At 44.2% G+C, this 18,829-nt stretch overlaps 1 protein-coding gene across 7 annotated transcripts in view; it reads right to left on the bottom strand.

Annotated features, from left to right (window-relative positions):
- Positions 1–3,551: 3,551 nt before the first annotated feature.
- Positions 3,552–18,829, bottom strand: part of TLK1 (tousled like kinase 1) — a 309,486-nt gene continuing 294,208 nt past the window's right edge. For all 7 annotated transcript variants that reach the window (XM_083154832.1, XM_083154831.1, XM_083154834.1 and 4 more), the window contains 9 exons: positions 17,018–17,115; positions 15,225–15,306; positions 11,947–12,038; positions 11,778–11,867; positions 9,617–9,786; positions 9,014–9,149; positions 7,752–7,863; positions 7,559–7,666; positions 3,552–5,481 (listed from right to left, as the gene is read on the bottom strand). In XM_083154832.1, the coding sequence (XP_083010958.1) occupies positions 5,305–5,481; positions 7,559–7,666; positions 7,752–7,863; positions 9,014–9,149; positions 9,617–9,786; positions 11,778–11,867; positions 11,947–12,038; positions 15,225–15,306; positions 17,018–17,115 (1,065 nt within the window). In that variant the 3' untranslated portion in view covers positions 3,552–5,304. The remainder of the gene's footprint in view (positions 5,482–7,558; positions 7,667–7,751; positions 7,864–9,013; positions 9,150–9,616; positions 9,787–11,777; positions 11,868–11,946; positions 12,039–15,224; positions 15,307–17,017; positions 17,116–18,829) is intronic.

Here is an 18,829-nt window from a genome sequence, read left to right as displayed (position 1 = left end):
CCACATCGCTATTTAAACTGTGGTCTTGACTTTAGTGTAAGTGCTCATGTGCAGATGCCGGCCAATTGCAGATTAGCTTCCTTCACACTGATGGTTATTTGTCTTCTGACCAAAATTCAACTCTGTATAAATAACTTGATAAATAAATGTAATAACAGGAGAATGGCGTCTACCCATCAAACAGCAAAATGCATCAGTGACATCAATAGCTCTAATGAATTAAAAGTGAAAGATTCAGCACAATGTCTGCAGTGTGTGTTAGCGCACAACCAACACAAACACAGTATGCAGAATCCACAAAAGACAATCATGGGAATGCAAAGCAATTCCTTTTCACTTTGTACTTGCATTCATTGTCAAGAGCCTGAATAACACTACAGATAGCCAGTCCGAACACAGAGCTGTTACAACTTCATGGATAGAGAATACAGATTCTACTTTGGGGATCACACACAAGCAATTACAGTAGCACCACCTAGTGGCTGTTGGTTTGTATTTGCGGTACTAAAGTACATTAACAAAAAACATAAATGGGATATAATGTTTAAACATTAGGGGCCAGATGCACTAAGCTTCAAAAGTGATAAAATGGAAAGTGATAAACAGCCATCCAATCAGCTCCTACCTGACATTTTTCAAACACAGTCTGTGACAGGTTTATCACTCTCCATTTTATCACTTTTGAAACTTAGTGCATCTGGCCCTTAGGAACAATCTTCATCCTTTGTAACACCAGAACTAAAGTATTCTAAATTACGGTACTTATGTAATATCTGGGCTCCCGTTTTTCTTATGAGACTGCGTCCGCTCGCCACACTATATAAAATCAACTCCATGCGTAGTTGGATAGTAGGGGTATGAAAAAATGGGGTGCATTTAACATGGGAGCCCAGATAATACATAAATACCTAAATTACAAAACATAAAAAAAAATCCATTTTGCTTTGAAAATACTAATTCTGTGTCTGTAATAGAAACTTGATAATCATATAAACAAAACTTCTACTCAGCACTACCACTGGCAGGAGTTGATGTCCACGATGGAAGTCAGGACTGACGCAGTAAGGTAGAGCCGCAACTCTCACTCGTGGCTGTAGTGCAACTTCATCAGTCCGATCTGTGTTCACCTTTTGACTGTCAACTTTGCCATTGTCAACCTAATGCTTTGGTCTGCATTCCAACACGGATGACCTATTTCATGTGTCGACATAATGACCATAGCCTGCCAAAAGTTGGTACCTAATCTGTGCCCATATCCAGTCCAAGTGGTATGGATCAGATCAGTGGCAGGATTTAGGGGTATCTCACACTCACACACACTCTGCCCCCATTCACATTGCAAATGCCGGGTCACACACAGAATTTGGACATGGGTCTGTCCTGCAAACAACCTGGTAATATGTTGGGTCGCCGATGTCAGAAGTGGGCGGGGCAGAGTGAGTAGGCAGTACCTGGAACTGATGCATTTTCTAAGCGCTGCCTCCTCCATGGTGTAAAAGGGACGCAGGTAACCCTGCACAGCAACCCGGTCTGACCCGGGATTAATCCTTCTTTTAACCCAGGTCAGAATGCAGAGTTGCTGGACCTGGGAAATTAAAAAAGGCCCTTTCACATCGCACAGAGACCCAGGTTATATTTGCTATGTGAAAGGGGTATAAGAGGGGGAGGAACAGTATATTGCACAAATTTATCATCTGTGTAATATTCACATGGAAGGTTCCGATGGCACACCAGGGGCATGTGGAAGGTTCCGATGGCACACCAGGGGCATATGGATGGTTCCGATGGCACACCAGGGGCAGGTGGAAGTTTCCGATGGCACACCAGGGGCATTTGGAAAGGCCTGATGTCAGACAAGAGGCAAGTGGTAGTGTCTGCGGAGCCTTAGAAGAGGAACGTAGGAAATACCTGGGCCTGGACAGCCAATTTGTTATTTACATGTTCCCCATATTTTCAAGTTCACCACCTCTCATGTCCAAAGCGGGCCACGCCACTGCATATGACCCAATGGAGGATATTGGCCTAAACAAGATCTTGACATCTCCTGTAAGCGAATGCTGGAATGTGTTCAGCCTCATGTTCTACAGAAGATTGAATCTCTGCACTGGAGTTCTAACAGGTCATTACCTTAAACTCAGTGGTGGTTATTATTGTATACAGTGTTTGGGTTTATTTCGTTGACATTGACCATACTGGCATGTTTAAGGGGTGTACACACAGTGCGATTCTTTTTCTATTCAATCCCAATTTGATTGGTACCGAAATGCACAGCAGTGTGTACCCATTCCATTTTGACTATATAGTACAGATAGTCTCGCCTGCAGTCTATTTTTTTTCTTCAAAATCGAGAGTGAACGGGAGCATGCATCGGTATCCAATGCGGCTGAAAACCGTTCCGAGTTAGACTATGTAGTCAAAAATCGAATTGAAATTGACCGTGAATTGCACCGTGTGTATGGGCAGACTGTCAATAAAACTGGGTGTTCCGGAATGCAGCAATCACTTACTTACATAGTGGCTCAGACAATACAGAATTCTGTTCTGGGCCTACTGGTGCGCCGATCCAGTGGTGGGGAGTACATTATTCCAATCCTATCCTAAGATTTCCAAAAATACATTTTAAGTTGAAGAAAAATACCTTTCCATAGTCCATATGTACCTTTCACTCTAGATATAAAGCCGAGGCAGTAATCGGCAGTCTACTTAAAACTAAAATAAACTATGTATAGCATAATTAAAATAGTATTTATTCACATTTGCCCCTATTTCCCCACTGGAGTACATTGAAAAAGAAAAAAGTGCAACCTAATCTCCAGCTTGTTGTCCATTCCTTATATAAACTTGGGAACAATCTTTAGTACCCCCTTTTACATAGCAAAGCCAGGTCGGATCCGGGATCTTGACCCGGGTCCGGTATTTTCAGATTAAACCCGGGTTGCCCATTATACAGAGAATGACCTGGGTTTAACCCTTCTTATAAGCTGGTTCGAACTGCCAGGTTGGTCGACCTGGGTTGACACTGCACCAACTTGGCTATAATCAAGGTCCGAGGTGTGGTGTACAAGTTACATATACATCTATGGGAGGGATGCCAATATACAGTATTAGTAGATTTTGAAGTTTAAGGTGAAAAGAAAATATTTTCTAACAACTTGCCAAACACTAAATGTTCTCTGATAGACCAGCATATAAATGGATAGTGTCCCTCTATCAAAAGGTAAATGTGTAAAAAACTTCAGGGCAATTGGTGATGTTCTTGTTATGACTCAAAGATTGTTAAATAGTGTTTCAACCAATCTGCTCCTCTCATGGGTTTGAAAAATGAGCTAATTGGTTGGCGCACCATCTATCATTTGTGACGAGTGACAACCTGTGTGATGATCCTTTCCCAACAGCGTGAGTATTTGGCTGGACAGACAGGACGCCTAAAATGTACCGAAAGCGCGAACAGAGAAGTAACAGGAGCCCGGTCCTGGCATTATAAATGCCTATACAACTGAACACGGTCAGGTAAGAACACCTTTAATAAACATACCAAAAGGAAAGCATCGTTGAAATTTCAACTTTCGTTATTTATTACTGTTTGGCTACATTCTCTACAATTTCAGCAGCATCTGAAAGAGACAGTTAATGTATATTTATGTACAATGTAAAATGTAATTGCTTGCAACATTGGAAACAAGAGCCACGGTTAACTGTACAATATTAAATGGTAATCTGTGTTAATACGGCCTCTTTCTGTAACATGAACAAAATTACACATTTGCATTTGAAACATTCTGAGTGTGACAGAGGACCAGTCCCTTGAACGCTACAGAGATTAACAGTTTATTGCAACGCAAAGCACTGCGGACTACTCGTGTACTGAAGGTCATCCTTGTATTTGTGCAGTAAAGAAAGGGAGCATTCTAGAAAACAGGTTCTAGCGTACTAGATTAATAGAAAAAAGAGGAGGTTGGTTGTGCTCTAACACCAGTTTAAGCCGAGAGAAACGTGTGTTCATGTATGTTACACCAACAGGCCCCTGCGTGGAGGAACTCTCAAATAATAAAGCCTCCTTAGTAGGTCTTCATCATGCCACAGCCAGGAAAGTGGAAACAGCTTTACAGTACTGTATGTTTTACACATGCTTGGTAATGAACAGTCCGGGTTCAAAAGCGGTTTCATTTGCCCCCGAAACAGGAGCAATTTCTATTCTTTTTTGCAAAATGAGACGTTATTTAGCAGCAACTGAAAGCGTCATCCAGGAGACTCCGATAATACAAAAAAAATAAAATAATAATAATCGATAGAAAAAGCCATACCTTAAAAGTTGTACAGGGGAGAAAAAAAAAAGCTGCTGAAAATACAGGAATACAAGAAAAGGACGTCTGTACAGCAAATATACACCAGCACTAGAAGGGAATTTCTCATTATCCTGCATAGAAAATTTAATGTAAAGTTTTTGAGAGCAATCGGTACCTACTGCATGTGGTATACGTACATAATGAACATAAAGAGACATGATAAAAAGGTGGAATGCTGCAAAATGCTACAATTAATAACCCAGATAGCGTGTGCGCGTAACGTAAAACATTTCCCCCTGAAAATGCGTGAACAGAAAGGAAAGAAGAGAACAAATGCGTTGAACATAAATCGTGTGACGGACCCACTGTCTTCTAAGCTTTGGTTTCAATGAACAGGTGTCTGAGACTCTGGGCAGCACGTGACCCCCCTTTCGCAAGTCCATCATTGTAAGCGTGGATTTAGATTAATTTATTTTTGTAAATAATGAAAAACGCCCTTCCTGCCATCGCTCCAGTATCAACCAATCGTGTTTAAGTATTACAAAGAATATGTACAAAGTCCCCGCTAATGAAAAAACAAAACTTAAAGAAATAAAACACAAAAACTTTTTTTTTCTTTTTTCCTCCTTGGTGAACAGCGAACGAACCCGGTTTCATGTGCGCCCTCTTGTCCATCTTGACGCTGGCCCCTAATCTATAATATTACACTTGGGCAGGAGACTTAGAAGAGGAGCACAATCCAGGTCATTCCCAGTAGCTTGAAAATGGCTTAATAAGCACACTGAGGCCAATGTCCAACATTACAGTCAAAGGGGATATATTTTCACAGTCTCGTCTTCGCTCGTCATACAAATAACACTAAGGAGATAGATCCCCCAAAAACACACAAATGTCTTCAAAACACATCCTTGGTTGAGGGAGGGGAGGGAACCTACTCAAATCTTTGTCTCGTCGTTAAAACTAAAATTTGCACCTCAAAGCTAGTGAACAAATAATCATGCCAGCCTGGATTTGAGTATCAATATGAAATGATGCTTGACGTAGGCGTGGTGGGACAGGCTACGAGCCCGGACATGTGCAGGTTTCCTGAAGAATTGGATCTTCTCATGTGAGGGAGAAGGTATGGGTCACTGGCCAGCTGGTGGACATCAAACCTGTCCTCCTTGCGGTAAGCTAAACAGCGTCTTATAAACGCCTGCAGGGAAAAAAAACAATACAGAAGAAATCAGTAATAATGCAATAAGAAAATCGAGCTCCACATGCCCCTTTTCGCTAGGCCATGCCCCCAAAAATTCACTGCGCGCACTATTCCTACTCATGGAGATCAAATGTTGAGAGGTAGGGGAATGGGGCAGGGGATCCGGGTAGTGGAATGTGCCCTCTTCTAAGGGTGAAGCGTAAGCCCAATTATGTATCACACTACTGCAGCAGTTTCGGAAATTACATGTTCCAATCAATCAACAGGATCAGCCCCAGTGCTGCACATGCAGCCAATGCTACTAATCAGCCCCAGTGCTGCACGTGCGGCCGGTGCTACTAATCAGCCCCAGTGCTGCACGTGCGGCCGGTGCTACTAATCAGCCCCAGTGCTGCACGTGCGGCCGGTGCTACTAATCAGCCCCAGTGCTGCCGGTGCTACTAATCAGCCACAGTGCTGCACGTGCGGCCGGTGCTACTAATCAGCCACAGTGCTGCACGTGCGGCCGGTGCTACTAATCAGCCGGAGTGCCGCACGTGCGGCCGGTGCTACTAATCAGCCGGAGTGCCGCACGTGCGGCCGGTGCTACTAATCAGCCGGAGTGCCGCACGTGCGGCCGGTGCTACTAATCAGCCGGAGTGCCGCACGTGCGGCCAGTGCTACTAATCAGTCGGAGTGCCGCACGTGCGGCCGGTGCTACTAATCAGCCGGAGTGCTGCACGTGCTACTAATCAGCCGGAGTGCTGCACGTGCGGCCGGTGCTACTAATCAGTCGGAGTGCTGCACGTGCGGCTGGTGCTACTAATCAGTCGGAGTGCTGCACGTGCGGCCGGTGCTACTAATCAGCCGGAGTGCTGCACGTGCTACTAATCAGCCGGAGTGCTGCACGTGCGGCCGGTGCTACTAATCAGTCGGAGTGCTGCACGTGCTACTAATCAGCCGGAGTGCTGCACATGCGGCCGGTGCTACCAACCAGCCATAGTGTCGCATGTGCGGCCGGTGCTACTAATCAATCGGAGTGCTGCACGTGCGGCCGGTGCTACTAATCAGCCGGAGTGCTGCACGTGCTACTAATCAGCCGGAGTGCTGCACGTGCGGCCGGTGCTACTAATCAGCCGGAGTGCTGCACGTGCTACTAATCAGCCGGAGTGCTGCACATGCGGCCGGTGCTACCAACCAGCCATAGTGTCGCATGTGCGGCCGGTGCTACTAATCAATCGGAGTGCTGCACGTGCGGCCGGTGCTACTAATCAGCCTGAGTGCTGCACGTGCTACTAATCAGCCGGAGTGCTGCACGTGCGGCCGGTGCTACCAATCAGCCATAGTGTCGCACATGCGGCCGTTGCTACTAATCAGCCATAGTGCTAGATGTGCGGCCAGTGCTACTAATCAGCCATAGTGCTGCACGTGCGGCCGGTGCTACCTATCAGCCATAGTGCTAGACGTGCGGGTGATGCTACTAATCAGCCATAGTGCTGCATGTGCGGCCGGTGCTACCTATCAGCCATAGTGCTAGACGTGCGGGCGATGCTACTAATCAGCCATAGTGCTGCACGTGCGGCTGGTGCTACCTATCAGCCATAGTGCTAGACGTGCGGGCGATGCTACTAATCAGCCATAGTGCTGCACGTGCAGCCGGTGCTACCAATCAGCCATAGTGTCGCACGTGCATAGTGCTGCACGTGCATAGTGCTGCACGTGCGGCCGGTGCTACTATTCAGCCGGAGTGCTGCACGTGCGGCCGGTGCTACTAATAAGCCGGAGTGCTACCAATCAGCCATAGTGTCGCACGTGCGGCCGGTGCTACCAATAAGCCATAGTGTCGCACGTGCATAGTGCTGCACGTGCGGCCGATGCTACTAATCAGCCATAGTGCTAGACGTGCGGGCGATGCTACCAATCAGCCATAGTGTCGCACATGAGGCCGGTGCTACTAAATCAGCCATAGTGCTGCATGTACAGCCGATGCTACTAATCAGCCATAGTGCTGCAGAGATTTGACACCCAACTAGTATATATATGGTCTCTGATTTGGGAAACCAGCAGCTAATTGTAATATTTACATAGAGATTACCTTTGCTTCATTGCTAACAACAGGCTTCACAGGAAATTGAACATCCGTGGCTTTTAATATGGTATTCTCTTGTAAGATGTCTTGCTGGGATTGATTGTGGCCGAACGGCTGTAAAGCAAATGGTTTATTGTTAAGCATTTTGCTTTATGTGATGTGGTCAGTACTTACAGCAGGGTCAGCCAACGTTCCTTACCTTTCTGCCATACAGACACTGGAAAAAGATGACTCCCACTGACCACACATCTACTTTATTGGAGATCTTTGGTGGCTCCTTGCCCACTACGAAACACTCTGGTGGGAGATACCTGCAGGGTTCCAGGAGAATGCAACAAATTATTTACAGACTTAAAACACACTCCCCATCCATCCCAGAACCCATCAGTAACACAGAGTCACCCTAAGGGAACAGATAAATCGTGCTCAGCAGGTGATTCATGGAATTTACCTCCTTGTGGAGTTATTATCTAAATCACAATAATCGATGTGCATGTGCCGAGCGAGAGAAGGACATCAGGCAGGAAGCAGGTTTCCTATTAATTAAGGGCCTAATTCAGACTTGATCACAGGACAAATTTGTTCTCAAAATAGGCAAAACCATGCTGCACTGCAGGTGGGGCAGATGTAACATGTGCAGAGTTAGATTTGGGTGATTTTTCTTTTTGTTTCTATGCAGGGTAAATACTGGCTGCATTATTCTTACACTGCAAGTTAGATTTCAGTTTCAACACACCCCACCCAAATCTAACTCTCTCTGCACATCTTACATCTGCCCCACCTGCAGTGCAATATGGGTTTGCCCTTTTTGAGAATATATCTGTCCTTCAATCAGGTATGAAGTAGACCACCGTCAAAAAGAAGAATTCCCTATAGATTATGTCAGGAAGCAGATTCCTTCTGGATATATTCATATCAAGGTAACTTAGGGTATTGGTTGTGTTTATTGTAGGTAATTCTATATGATGTGACTATTTTCTCATACAGTCTACACACAATTACCCTGGATCGACAACACCATGAATTTGAGGGTAGAGGGTAGAACCAGCACCTAATACAGAGCAAGGGAACCCATGCTGCTGGCTTCCTGGTTATACTGTGTCCAGCATAAATGGTGAAAGCCTGGTTACCACTCCTGCAGGGGGCGCCACACCTGTCACTAGCTTTACTGGTCTCCAGCCCAGGCTATAGCAATGTTAAAGTTTGCGGTAGTTGGGGGAGGGGGTAAGGTGAGGGGGCAACTCGTCATTTCTATATTTTGGTAATTATAAATAAATTGATAATGGAAATATTTGTACTTTTTGATGCGGCCACATATTACACTCAGACTCCCTGCACACAGTCTATATTTACATGAAGTGAACTTTAAAAACACATTTAGAAAATTACAAAATTTAGAAATCAATGATGTTTTCTGATACCAATGATAGGCTGTCACATTGTAACCGTAAGCAAACTTACCAGTATGTTCCAGCCCCTTGTGATGTCAAGTCCATTCCATCCACACCATAGCTGTCATCATCCATTATTTTGGACAAACCAAAGTCTGTGATTTTGATCTCACCACATGCTGTACCATCGACTAGAAGAATATTTCCTGCAGGAACAAAATGACATGTATGACATTCCGCATAGCCAACACTGACCTACAGTAACTGCTCAGCTAATAGGGGATAATAGTGTCATTAACCCATGGCAGGATCTTTGTTTCCCTTTCAAACTTCGGTACTTATGTATTATCTGGGCTCCCATGTTAAATGCACCCCATTTTTTCATACCCCTACTATCCAACTACGCATGGAGTTGATTTTATATAGTGTGGCGAGCGCAGCGAGCCACCGTGCCCAAAGCGTGGTGAGCGCAGCGAGCCCCGCGAGGGGACGCGGTCTCATAAGAAAAACGGGAGTCCAGATATTACATAAGTACCCAAACTTCAATGTAGAATTGCAGTGTTCTCCTGTGACTGACCCAACAGCCTTTATCTCCTACCCTCTGCTACAAAATGGCTAGAGCAATGGAGTTCATGCCCCGAACGCATGCACAGGAGCATTGGGTTCTACCTACCTGGCTTGAGATCATAATGGATGATTGGTGGTTTGATCTCATTGAGATAACGTAGTGCATTGACTATTTGCATTACAATAGACCTGGCTTCTTTTTCGGACATCAACTTGTGTTGTTTCAGGTAGAAGTCGAGATCGTTGCCTTCACAGTATTCTAGCACTGTACAAAACCTGAAAGCAAATATGGAAAGCTGAACAGTCTGCCTCTAAACCCTAATGGGATACAGGAACAGGACTCTTTCTAAATGGTTTAAATATGCTCTACAATATATAGCTTCTATACGATTCTTCACAATCCAGGATGGAAACCTGAAGTTCCTGCTTTGGACTCCTTAAGAACTTCAACGGAGCAGGGTCCTAGAATGTCATGTTCTCATTTGCAGAAGAGACATGGTGCCCAGCCTATAACTTCATGACCGCTTGTACAGTGTACCGGGAAGAGGGTGAGTGGGAAGTGGCACCACCCGGATTGTTTGAAGGCATGGACTAAATGTTTATATTTCCAAATCAAATATTGGAGTCCACCCATCAGCCAGAACATAGAAACCACTGGCAGGTGAAGTGAACAACTTAGATCATCTTGTTATAGAGTGGCTCCTTTCAAGGGTGCGATATCAAGTAAGCACTCAGTTCAGAAGCAGTCAGGACCCCAACAGTCAGTATACAGACAGCAGCAACCTGATGTCAGAATCCCGAAACAAAGTACTGGGGTGGGACTAGTGTTAAGTTGCAGGAGGGGTGGGTTAAGACTAGGGTTACAATACTTGCCAGGATCAGTCGGGATGCTGTTGTAAGCATCGTGACCATTGGCAATTCAACTTTTGGGATATCGTACTCGACCACTTGAAGTTTGCGTGTTGGAAGCAAAAGAATTGGGCAAGTATAAGGAGCTGAGTGACTTTTACAAGGGCCAAATTGTGATGGCTAGATGACTGGGTCAGATAATGACCAAAACAGGAGGTCCGGGGAAGGACAACCAACAAGCCTATCTGTAGGTCATGGGTGCACAAGGCCTATGCCACAGAAAAGCTTTAGTAGAACACATTGCTGAAAATGTAAATTGCGTATATGATAGTAAGGTGTCCGAAAACACAATGCATCACAGTTTATGCCTTTTTAGCCGCAGACCAGTCAGAGTAACCATGCGGACACTTGTCCACAGCTAAAAGCGCCTATATCAGGACTCATCCATGAAGCTATAAAAAGGAGGTGGCCATTTTGTTTTACATTATGTGGACGGCTGCTTTTGTGTATGTGTGGGGAGAGATGGAACCAGGATATACTATGAATTATGGCAAGATGGGAAAAACAAGGTCATGCTCTGGGCAATGATCTGCCAACAAACCTTGGGCATGGTTACTTTGACACATACAACTGACTTAAACATTGATGCTTCCCTTCATGGCTACAGTATTCCATTACGGCAGAGGCCTCTTCCAGCAGGATAATGAGCCCCGCCACATTTCAAAAATGGTTTGAGGAACATGACAAAGAGGTCAAGGTGTTGACTTGGCCTCCAAATTCCCCAGATCCCCAACTGAACATCTGTGGGATAGGCTGGAAAAAAGGTTTGAGCCACGGAGGCCCCACCTTGCAATTTTCAGTCAACAAAAATAAAAAGCCATCAACGCAAAGTACGGCCTACTATCTGCTGCTATCGTCTGGCACCTGGTAACTGGCACCAAGAGGTCTTGTGGAGTCCATGTCTCTACAGGTGGGGATCAAGGGGACTAAACCAATATTAGACTGGTGGTTTTAACATAATTGCTGATTGCTATATTTGGATATGGTACATCAATTTCTGTATCTGGGACTACTACTACTATTGGACAGACATAACTCTCAAGAGGTCTTACAGAAAAAGCACAGTAGCATTACACACACACACACAAAATACTAGAATTTTCATAATTTCTTTGTGGTGTAGTGTGAAAGTATCCATAGTGCAGTACAGTGAAATAACAGAACACACAAATAAAACACCACATTCTGTAGTGTAGGGGACCTGCAATAGATTATCTATGGTGTAAACGAGGAGCACAGCAGAACCGCAGTGAAGTGCAATGATTGTCGTCAATAATATACACAATATTCTTTAACGAAAGCGATTAAATGCTTTCCATAAATCCAAACATTAAAGCCACAACTGTGATCATACTTACGTGTCTGTATCCAAGGAAAAATAATCGTAGAGTTTAACTATTCGGGGGTGATCGAGTTCTTTGTGTATTCTATACTCTCGGCAGGCGTGCCTAAACAACAAACATGCGGGTTAATATGGCTGTGGGGCGAACGGCAGGCTGCACTGTGAGAGGGCACAGAAGTACTCACTTGTGGTAATTTTCCTTCTTCTCGTCTCTCCAGCTTTTGTTGAGTTGGTGGATTTTCACCGCAGCGTATCTTTGTTCATAAAGATCAAAAGCCTGAAATAAACATTTAAAGGCACAAAGTTTAAACTCAGAAGTTATTTCAGAAGAAAACAAGGTGCATTGCTGAGAGAAAAATAAATAAATAAATGGTATGTTCCAGCCAAAAGAAAATGTAACATAACCAACGCATTATGGCCCATTTATGACCCTTCAGCAACATACAGCTACTGAAGCACCTACGCTTCTTGTAGTACACCAGTGAGTCACTGCGCTATTCAGGATTCTTAGGAACATGTCAAAGGGTTACGTGTACAAGACAAACCAACACAAGAAATGGTTGAGCTACTATTGGATATTTAAATGAATTGAGTATTTTTTTTTTATTGCTAAATAGATGTCGATTTGAAAAATCGACATCATGGGTGAAATGTAATAGGATGAGAGACTGAGAAAGTGAGAGATTTGGTAAGAAATCTCCAGGGTTTTTTTAAAGCGGCAATCATTTACACTGCAAAATCAAACTGGTTTTGCCATGTAAATGATTGCCGCTTAAAAAAAACAAAAACCCTGGAGATTTCTTACCAAATCGCTCACCCTATTAAATTTCACCCCATGAATGGTAGGTATTATACCAATAAGGGGTTCTGGAAGGTCTTTGGGGGGCTTACACAGTATATGGTATTTTTATGTGACATTGTTGTTCAACCCTTTGAGCGCCAAGTGAATTTGTCAAAATAGGTGTCAAAATTGCCAAGCAAACATTCATCATAATGACCTGTAATATATATATATTTTTTTTTACACAACATTTTTTATTTGAATTTATATAACAAATGTGAGCGACGCTGGAATTTTTAACAGATATTCTGAACATCTCTCACAGAGATGTTGGCATTTAAAGGGTTAATAAAATGATCTATGGAGATATTTTCTCTTTGCGTGAGCTTCATTCTGGTGTGAGATGGTATAGCGGAGCCTTGGAGACTGTATTATGACAATGACCATTGTTTCTCGCACCAGTTGAACCCTCATATTTTGATTTTTTTTTGTTTTGGGTTTTTGATTGTTGGCCTAAAAATCTGTCCACTTGAGTCTAATAAATGTTAAATAAATTGATAAAGAGAAAAATGTCATTAGAGCAGGCTTTATTTATTCTGTCATATTTGCTCATTGGAATGTTATGATTAAGGTGTCTCATGCCAAGAGGCAAAAAGCATGGGATGGAATGGTAGGCAACCAGCCACCAGCATCTCAGAAATGAAGCCGATTAGGAGCCGCACAGCCGACATGTCGCGCACAGACTAGAAAAGACAACTTGGTTTCAGTTTCTGAGATCTATAAATAAAATCTCTTATTTGCAATTAACTCCAGAACTAACCACACTGCTCCCATAGCCAGCATCTTCTAGTTTAAGGAGCAAAGTGTTTATCTCATGCAGACAGTTATTTTAACTGTTATATAATACACAACACCATGAAAAGTGACTCATGAGGTCACAGAAACAGCAGCCATGTGTGTGGCACATCTGAAATGGTCACACATTTACGTGGCAATGTACTGCAATGGCTGTAAATAAAAGGAAAAAAATAAAAAAAGTAGTATTTTAATCTTGAAGCCTCTTACCTTAACCACTTGAGTGCGAAAGACAATTCTAACCCATCCCCAACACACCTAACACTCCAAGAGTCCCCTTTTAGACCCCTTGAATAGTTTATTTTATAACTAATAGGCTTGGAAGTCTCAAAGGCAGAGGTGAAATTCTTAAACAAGGGTATTCAATGTGTGGCTCTCCAGCTGCTGTGGAACTAGACATCCCAGCATGCCCCACTACAGATTTGCTATAAGGCAATGCTAAAATCATGGCAGGGCATGCTAGGATGCGTAGTTCTACAGCAGCTCGGTAGCTGCATGTTGAATACCATCTATAGAATATCCCCTTAGAGGTGAACACTGAATGCACATATAACTTCCTATACTGAGGCTTCCAAAGCCTCTTTCCAGAAAGAAATCTGATCTCCACTCCTGGAAACCTCTACCTCATACTGTGGCTGGGCTGGATCACTGCCATGAAGCTGAATATTCTTAGCACACACCTTTTTCAAACCCTCATCGTTCAGATTTGGCTTCCTTCCAAAGATCCATCACACATTTAACGTGGAACTAAAATGCCACCCAGGTTCTGCCTTCGCACAATGAAAGGCTTCACTAACCTTGGGGAAAAATGCATGGTTGGACGTATATCGCCAACTCCTCAACCTCCACACATAATCTCACATTTGGGGCCTACCAAACAAGAACAGACCGGTGCTCCTATAATGCCTCCCTACCTTATTAGTGTTCATTCTAACACCCAACATCTTTGAAAACCCCTGCAGTTCCTGTTCCCTGCCTGTGGTGTCGCTATCTGCTGTGTTGTTTCTAGCACAGGTCTGGTTTGCAGATCAGTGCTGATATACAGACCACACTGTGCTAAAAGCAGTACAGCAGACCACGACACTCCAGGCAGGGAAGAGGAACTGCATGTGTTTTAAAAGATGGTGAGTTCTAGAATGAACACTACTTACGGTTCTCCGACATCAATTGTTACAGGTGCAAATGCTATTTTGCGCCACGTTTTATATAATCCGTTCTACTCTTATTTGTGGGATAACTCTGACAATCCCCCAGAGGTTACACAACGTTATACCTGGGGACAGCCATACATTTCACCTTTGACCTCTCTTACATGGGACACTACACTGAAGTACCAGAATGCATCAGACAGGTGTCTGGTAACGTATAGGGCACACTAACCGCAGCCGCGCACGTGGGGAAAACCACTCGCAATCGAATGGTTTTCACCTCTGCATGCAGCGCTGAATAAGTCAGGACTCGTGGGGAGAAGGTGGCCGTTCATGACGTCTGCGGCCCTCCTTCCCAACGAACTGGGCACACCTGCATTTTCTGGGACACCCCAAACAGCCCGTCATGCCTCAGTCTAATTCTGACAATCCACGCAGCCTTGCCATAAGCAGCCTAGCCAATGTGTAAAGGGATTCATGAGTTGGCAGATTACAGCCGATGCAAGTCTGGCCATTTCCAAGACAACACAGTGCAGTAGTGCCACCTACCATTACATGACCACATCTCCTGCATTTGGCCACACCCCCTACAGAACCCAGGCCAATGGTTATCTTAACTGCCTACTATATACTTCTAAAGAATGTACTTGATAGGACTGGCAGCAGTAACCAACTTTACCTTGTAGACTTCACTAAAACCTCCTCGGCCTAGTAGATGAAGTAATAAATAACGTTCATTCAAGGTTGGGTGATCTTTAAATCTGAAAGATAGATATGTGTAGAAATAAACAAAAAAGCACATTCACAGAAAAGCCCAAAACGAAGGTTTGATATAAATGACAGAGGACCGGATGTAATGTGGTGCGAGCCCATCAGTCCTGCAGGATGCAGGCGGAACGCTGAGGGTGGCTTCACACGCTCCGGCTGACGAAAAACCGCACGGCCAAGAAGCCAAAGCCATATACAGAAGTTTATAATGGCCGGGATGGCCACAGCCCGGCAGCCGTCCTTTCCAGTGTTGCAATCGGGCCGTGACCGTCCAGTGTGAATGGACACACTCCTGTCCATGTCACGGCTTTTGGTAGTGCGGTGTTTAGCCACCCCGGCAGCTGCCAGTGTGTGTATAAGGGACCTGAGGCTTTTCTGAAATGTAATTGACAAGGTAAAACCATGACTTGTAAATGACTGCCCTTTAATAAAACCCTCAGAGTTCAGCCAGCATCTGGCACAACCAAAGTACTCGCACTGCATTACATCCTGGCCCTGAGTGAGCAGACTGACTTTTTGGTTATTAGAAATAAGAAACTTCTGTGCACTAGTATCCAACAATAATGGTCACCGCAATTCTAAAAACAAACAGAAAAGCGCTATTTGCAGAAACTACGCAGCAACTTCATCTGAATTCCACCAGTATGAAATAAAATGAAAGGTACGTAGTTAGCGTAGCATCCCTGTCAGAATCAGCGTAGTGTTCCCGTGGCTGCTTAGCGTAGTTAGCATCCCTGTTAGAAGTAGTGTAGTGTTCCCGCAGCCAGCGTAATCAGCGTCCCTGTCAGATATGTGTTCCTGAAACACCCCCACTATCCACGCCAGCCCGAAGTGTGGCGAGCGCAGCGAGAGCCGTGAGGGGACACGTTACACCCCCCCCCCCCAACCTGTTCCTACCCCCACTATCCACGCCAGCCCGAAGTGTGGCGAACGCAGCGAGAGCTGTGAGGGGACACGTTACACACACCCCCCCCAACCTGTTCATACCCCCACTATCCACGCCAGCGTGAAGTTGCTTTTATAAAGTATGGCGAGCGCACCGAGCCCGAAGTGTGGTGAGCACAGAAAGCCTCGCAAGGGGATGCGGAATACATGTAAAGTAATCCACATGCGCTCGCCACACTTTATAAAATGAACTCTACACCGACATGGATAGTAGGGGTAAGAACAGGTCGGGGGGACGCGTAATGCATGGGGGTTTGAAAAGGAGGATCTCCCTGAAGCGGACACGGTCAGGGTTGCATCTCAGACAGCCGGAGTGCCTCTTGGCCGGCGCCCGCATGATCCCCTCTCCGCCGGTGTCTGCCAACGCAGGGGATCTGGCTGTTACCAGCGCTGTGTGAGCTCACTAGGCTTGCCATGGACACCGGGGACAGAGCCATGGACACCGGGGACAGAGCCGGGCTGCCGCGGAGTCACTACGCTAACTACGCTAGGCAGTCGTTGTGCTACGCTGACAGCGTAGCTTAGCCTATGCTGAAAACGTAGCGTAGATGGGCGCAGTGCTATTACACAAGTACCAAATGTTGTTGACATTTTAATGTACATTAGATACACAGAGGGTCATATTAGACATTTATAATCCCAACCTTATGGTATTTGAATAGAGCACTTTCCAGTATAATTAGAATAAAATGTCCAATGCATATTTGCAGGCGCCCAACCCAATAAAAAAAAAAAAAAAAAAAAAAGACAGCTCCTTACTGTGAATTATCTTCATTATTAATTCTTTTTAGTTCTCGTATGTGAAGATTTCGAACCCTTTCCAAACGTTCCAACTCTGCCTGTATTTCTGCTTCTTCCTGCATGAATGACAGGTGTCACTGTTACATTGATGTTATGTCAGATAAAACAATGCAAAAATTTTCATAACAAGTAATCAGTGCGGAGAATGGTTCTGGTCAACATTTGTTTTATTTTTCTTTTATAGGTAGAACCGAACAGAAGTGAGGAAATGAGTTACTAATGTACAGTAAATAATACAGCATCACTTCCTGAAATACATGCTCTAAAGACCTCTTATATAACTATCTGGGTTACACATACAGCTGCATTTTCCATCAGTAGGATGAATTAAAGATCAGTTACACGTTTACAGATTTCTCATTGATAAATATGTGCAAATATAATCCCTACCCCATTTGTTATTTGCGAAATACATTGTACAAGTAGAACTGTCCTTCACCTGTGGTGTCAGGTTACATAGACACCCATTCTCAGAAAGGACTTGGGCAAACAGGACACGTCACTCAGTCCGGCTGCTAAATCCACCACTAAACCTACTCCAAATTCGATGGAAAGACTGGATAGTAAATGAGAGGAGCTTGAAAAGCCATTGCTGACACTGGTCAATATCTCCAAGATTTGTACCTTATTTATAATGGGTGCAGTTTGTGCACCCCCCCCCCCCCCCCCCCCAACACCACCACAAGCTGCACCCATTTAATGAATGCGGAGAACCGCATTTTAGAAATCGCCTGAAAAACTGTGCAACGTTATTTTCCTAGTATCTTGCCCAAGCGCCTAGTTACTTGGTATTTAACAAGGAAAGGGATAGGGAGACCACATTAAGATTTTGGACCTTGATAAAGACCCAGACTAAGGGTTGAAACTCGTTTGTCGGAGGATTACGGGACCGGTTATTTTTGCACCACCACAAGCTGCACCCATTTAATGAATGCGGAGAACCGCATTTTAGAAATCGCCTGAAAAACTGTGCAACGTTATTTTCCTAGTATCTTGCCCAAGCGCCTAGTTACTTGGTATTTAACAAGGAAAGGGATAGGGAGACCACATTAAGATTTTGGACCTTGATAAAGACCCAGACTAAGGGTTGAAACTCGTTTGTCGGAGGATTACGGGACCGGTTATTTTTGCACCACCACAAGCTGCACCCATTTAATGAATGCGGAGAACCGCATTGCAGAAATCGCCTGAAAAACTGTGCAACGTTATTTTCCTAGTATCTTGCCCAAGCGCCTAGTTACTTGGTATTTAACAAGGAAAGGGATAGGGAGACCACATTAAGATTTTGGACCTTGATAAAGACCCAGACTAAGGGCAGTATTCAATGAGAAAAGTTCTCCGTGTTTTGTGGAGAACTTGTGCTTTGTTCGCCTTGGACGGAGCATTTTGCTCTCCAAAAGCGAGCAACCCTATTCAATGTGAAATTCTCTCCGTCTTTCTAAGTGATGTTCTCCGTGTCTCTCCGTGTAGCAATTCTCCATCTTTTGATGGAGAGCTGGAATGTGAACTTTTAAACTAAAAGGTTTTTTTCTTAAATTTTGGTGTCAAAAAATCAGTTTTTTTTTTTTCTGTGAAGGGGCATGTTATTTTTATTCATGTGCTTATAGCACATGAATATAGATTTAATTTAAAAAAAAATATTTTTTTTTTAATTTTTTTATTTTTTACACAGTGCAGCCAGCAGGGGGCCGGAGCGCTCGAGCCGCTCATTACATATTCATATATTCACTGCACCCGATCGATAGTATGCACGAACGGGTGCAGTGAATA

Source organism: Crinia signifera, chromosome 7 (assembly GCF_055691185.1).
Source record: "Crinia signifera chromosome 7, ASM5569118v1, whole genome shotgun sequence".
NCBI lineage: Eukaryota > Metazoa > Chordata > Amphibia > Anura > Myobatrachidae > Crinia > Crinia signifera.
This window is presented reverse-complemented; position numbering and strand designations above follow the sequence as displayed.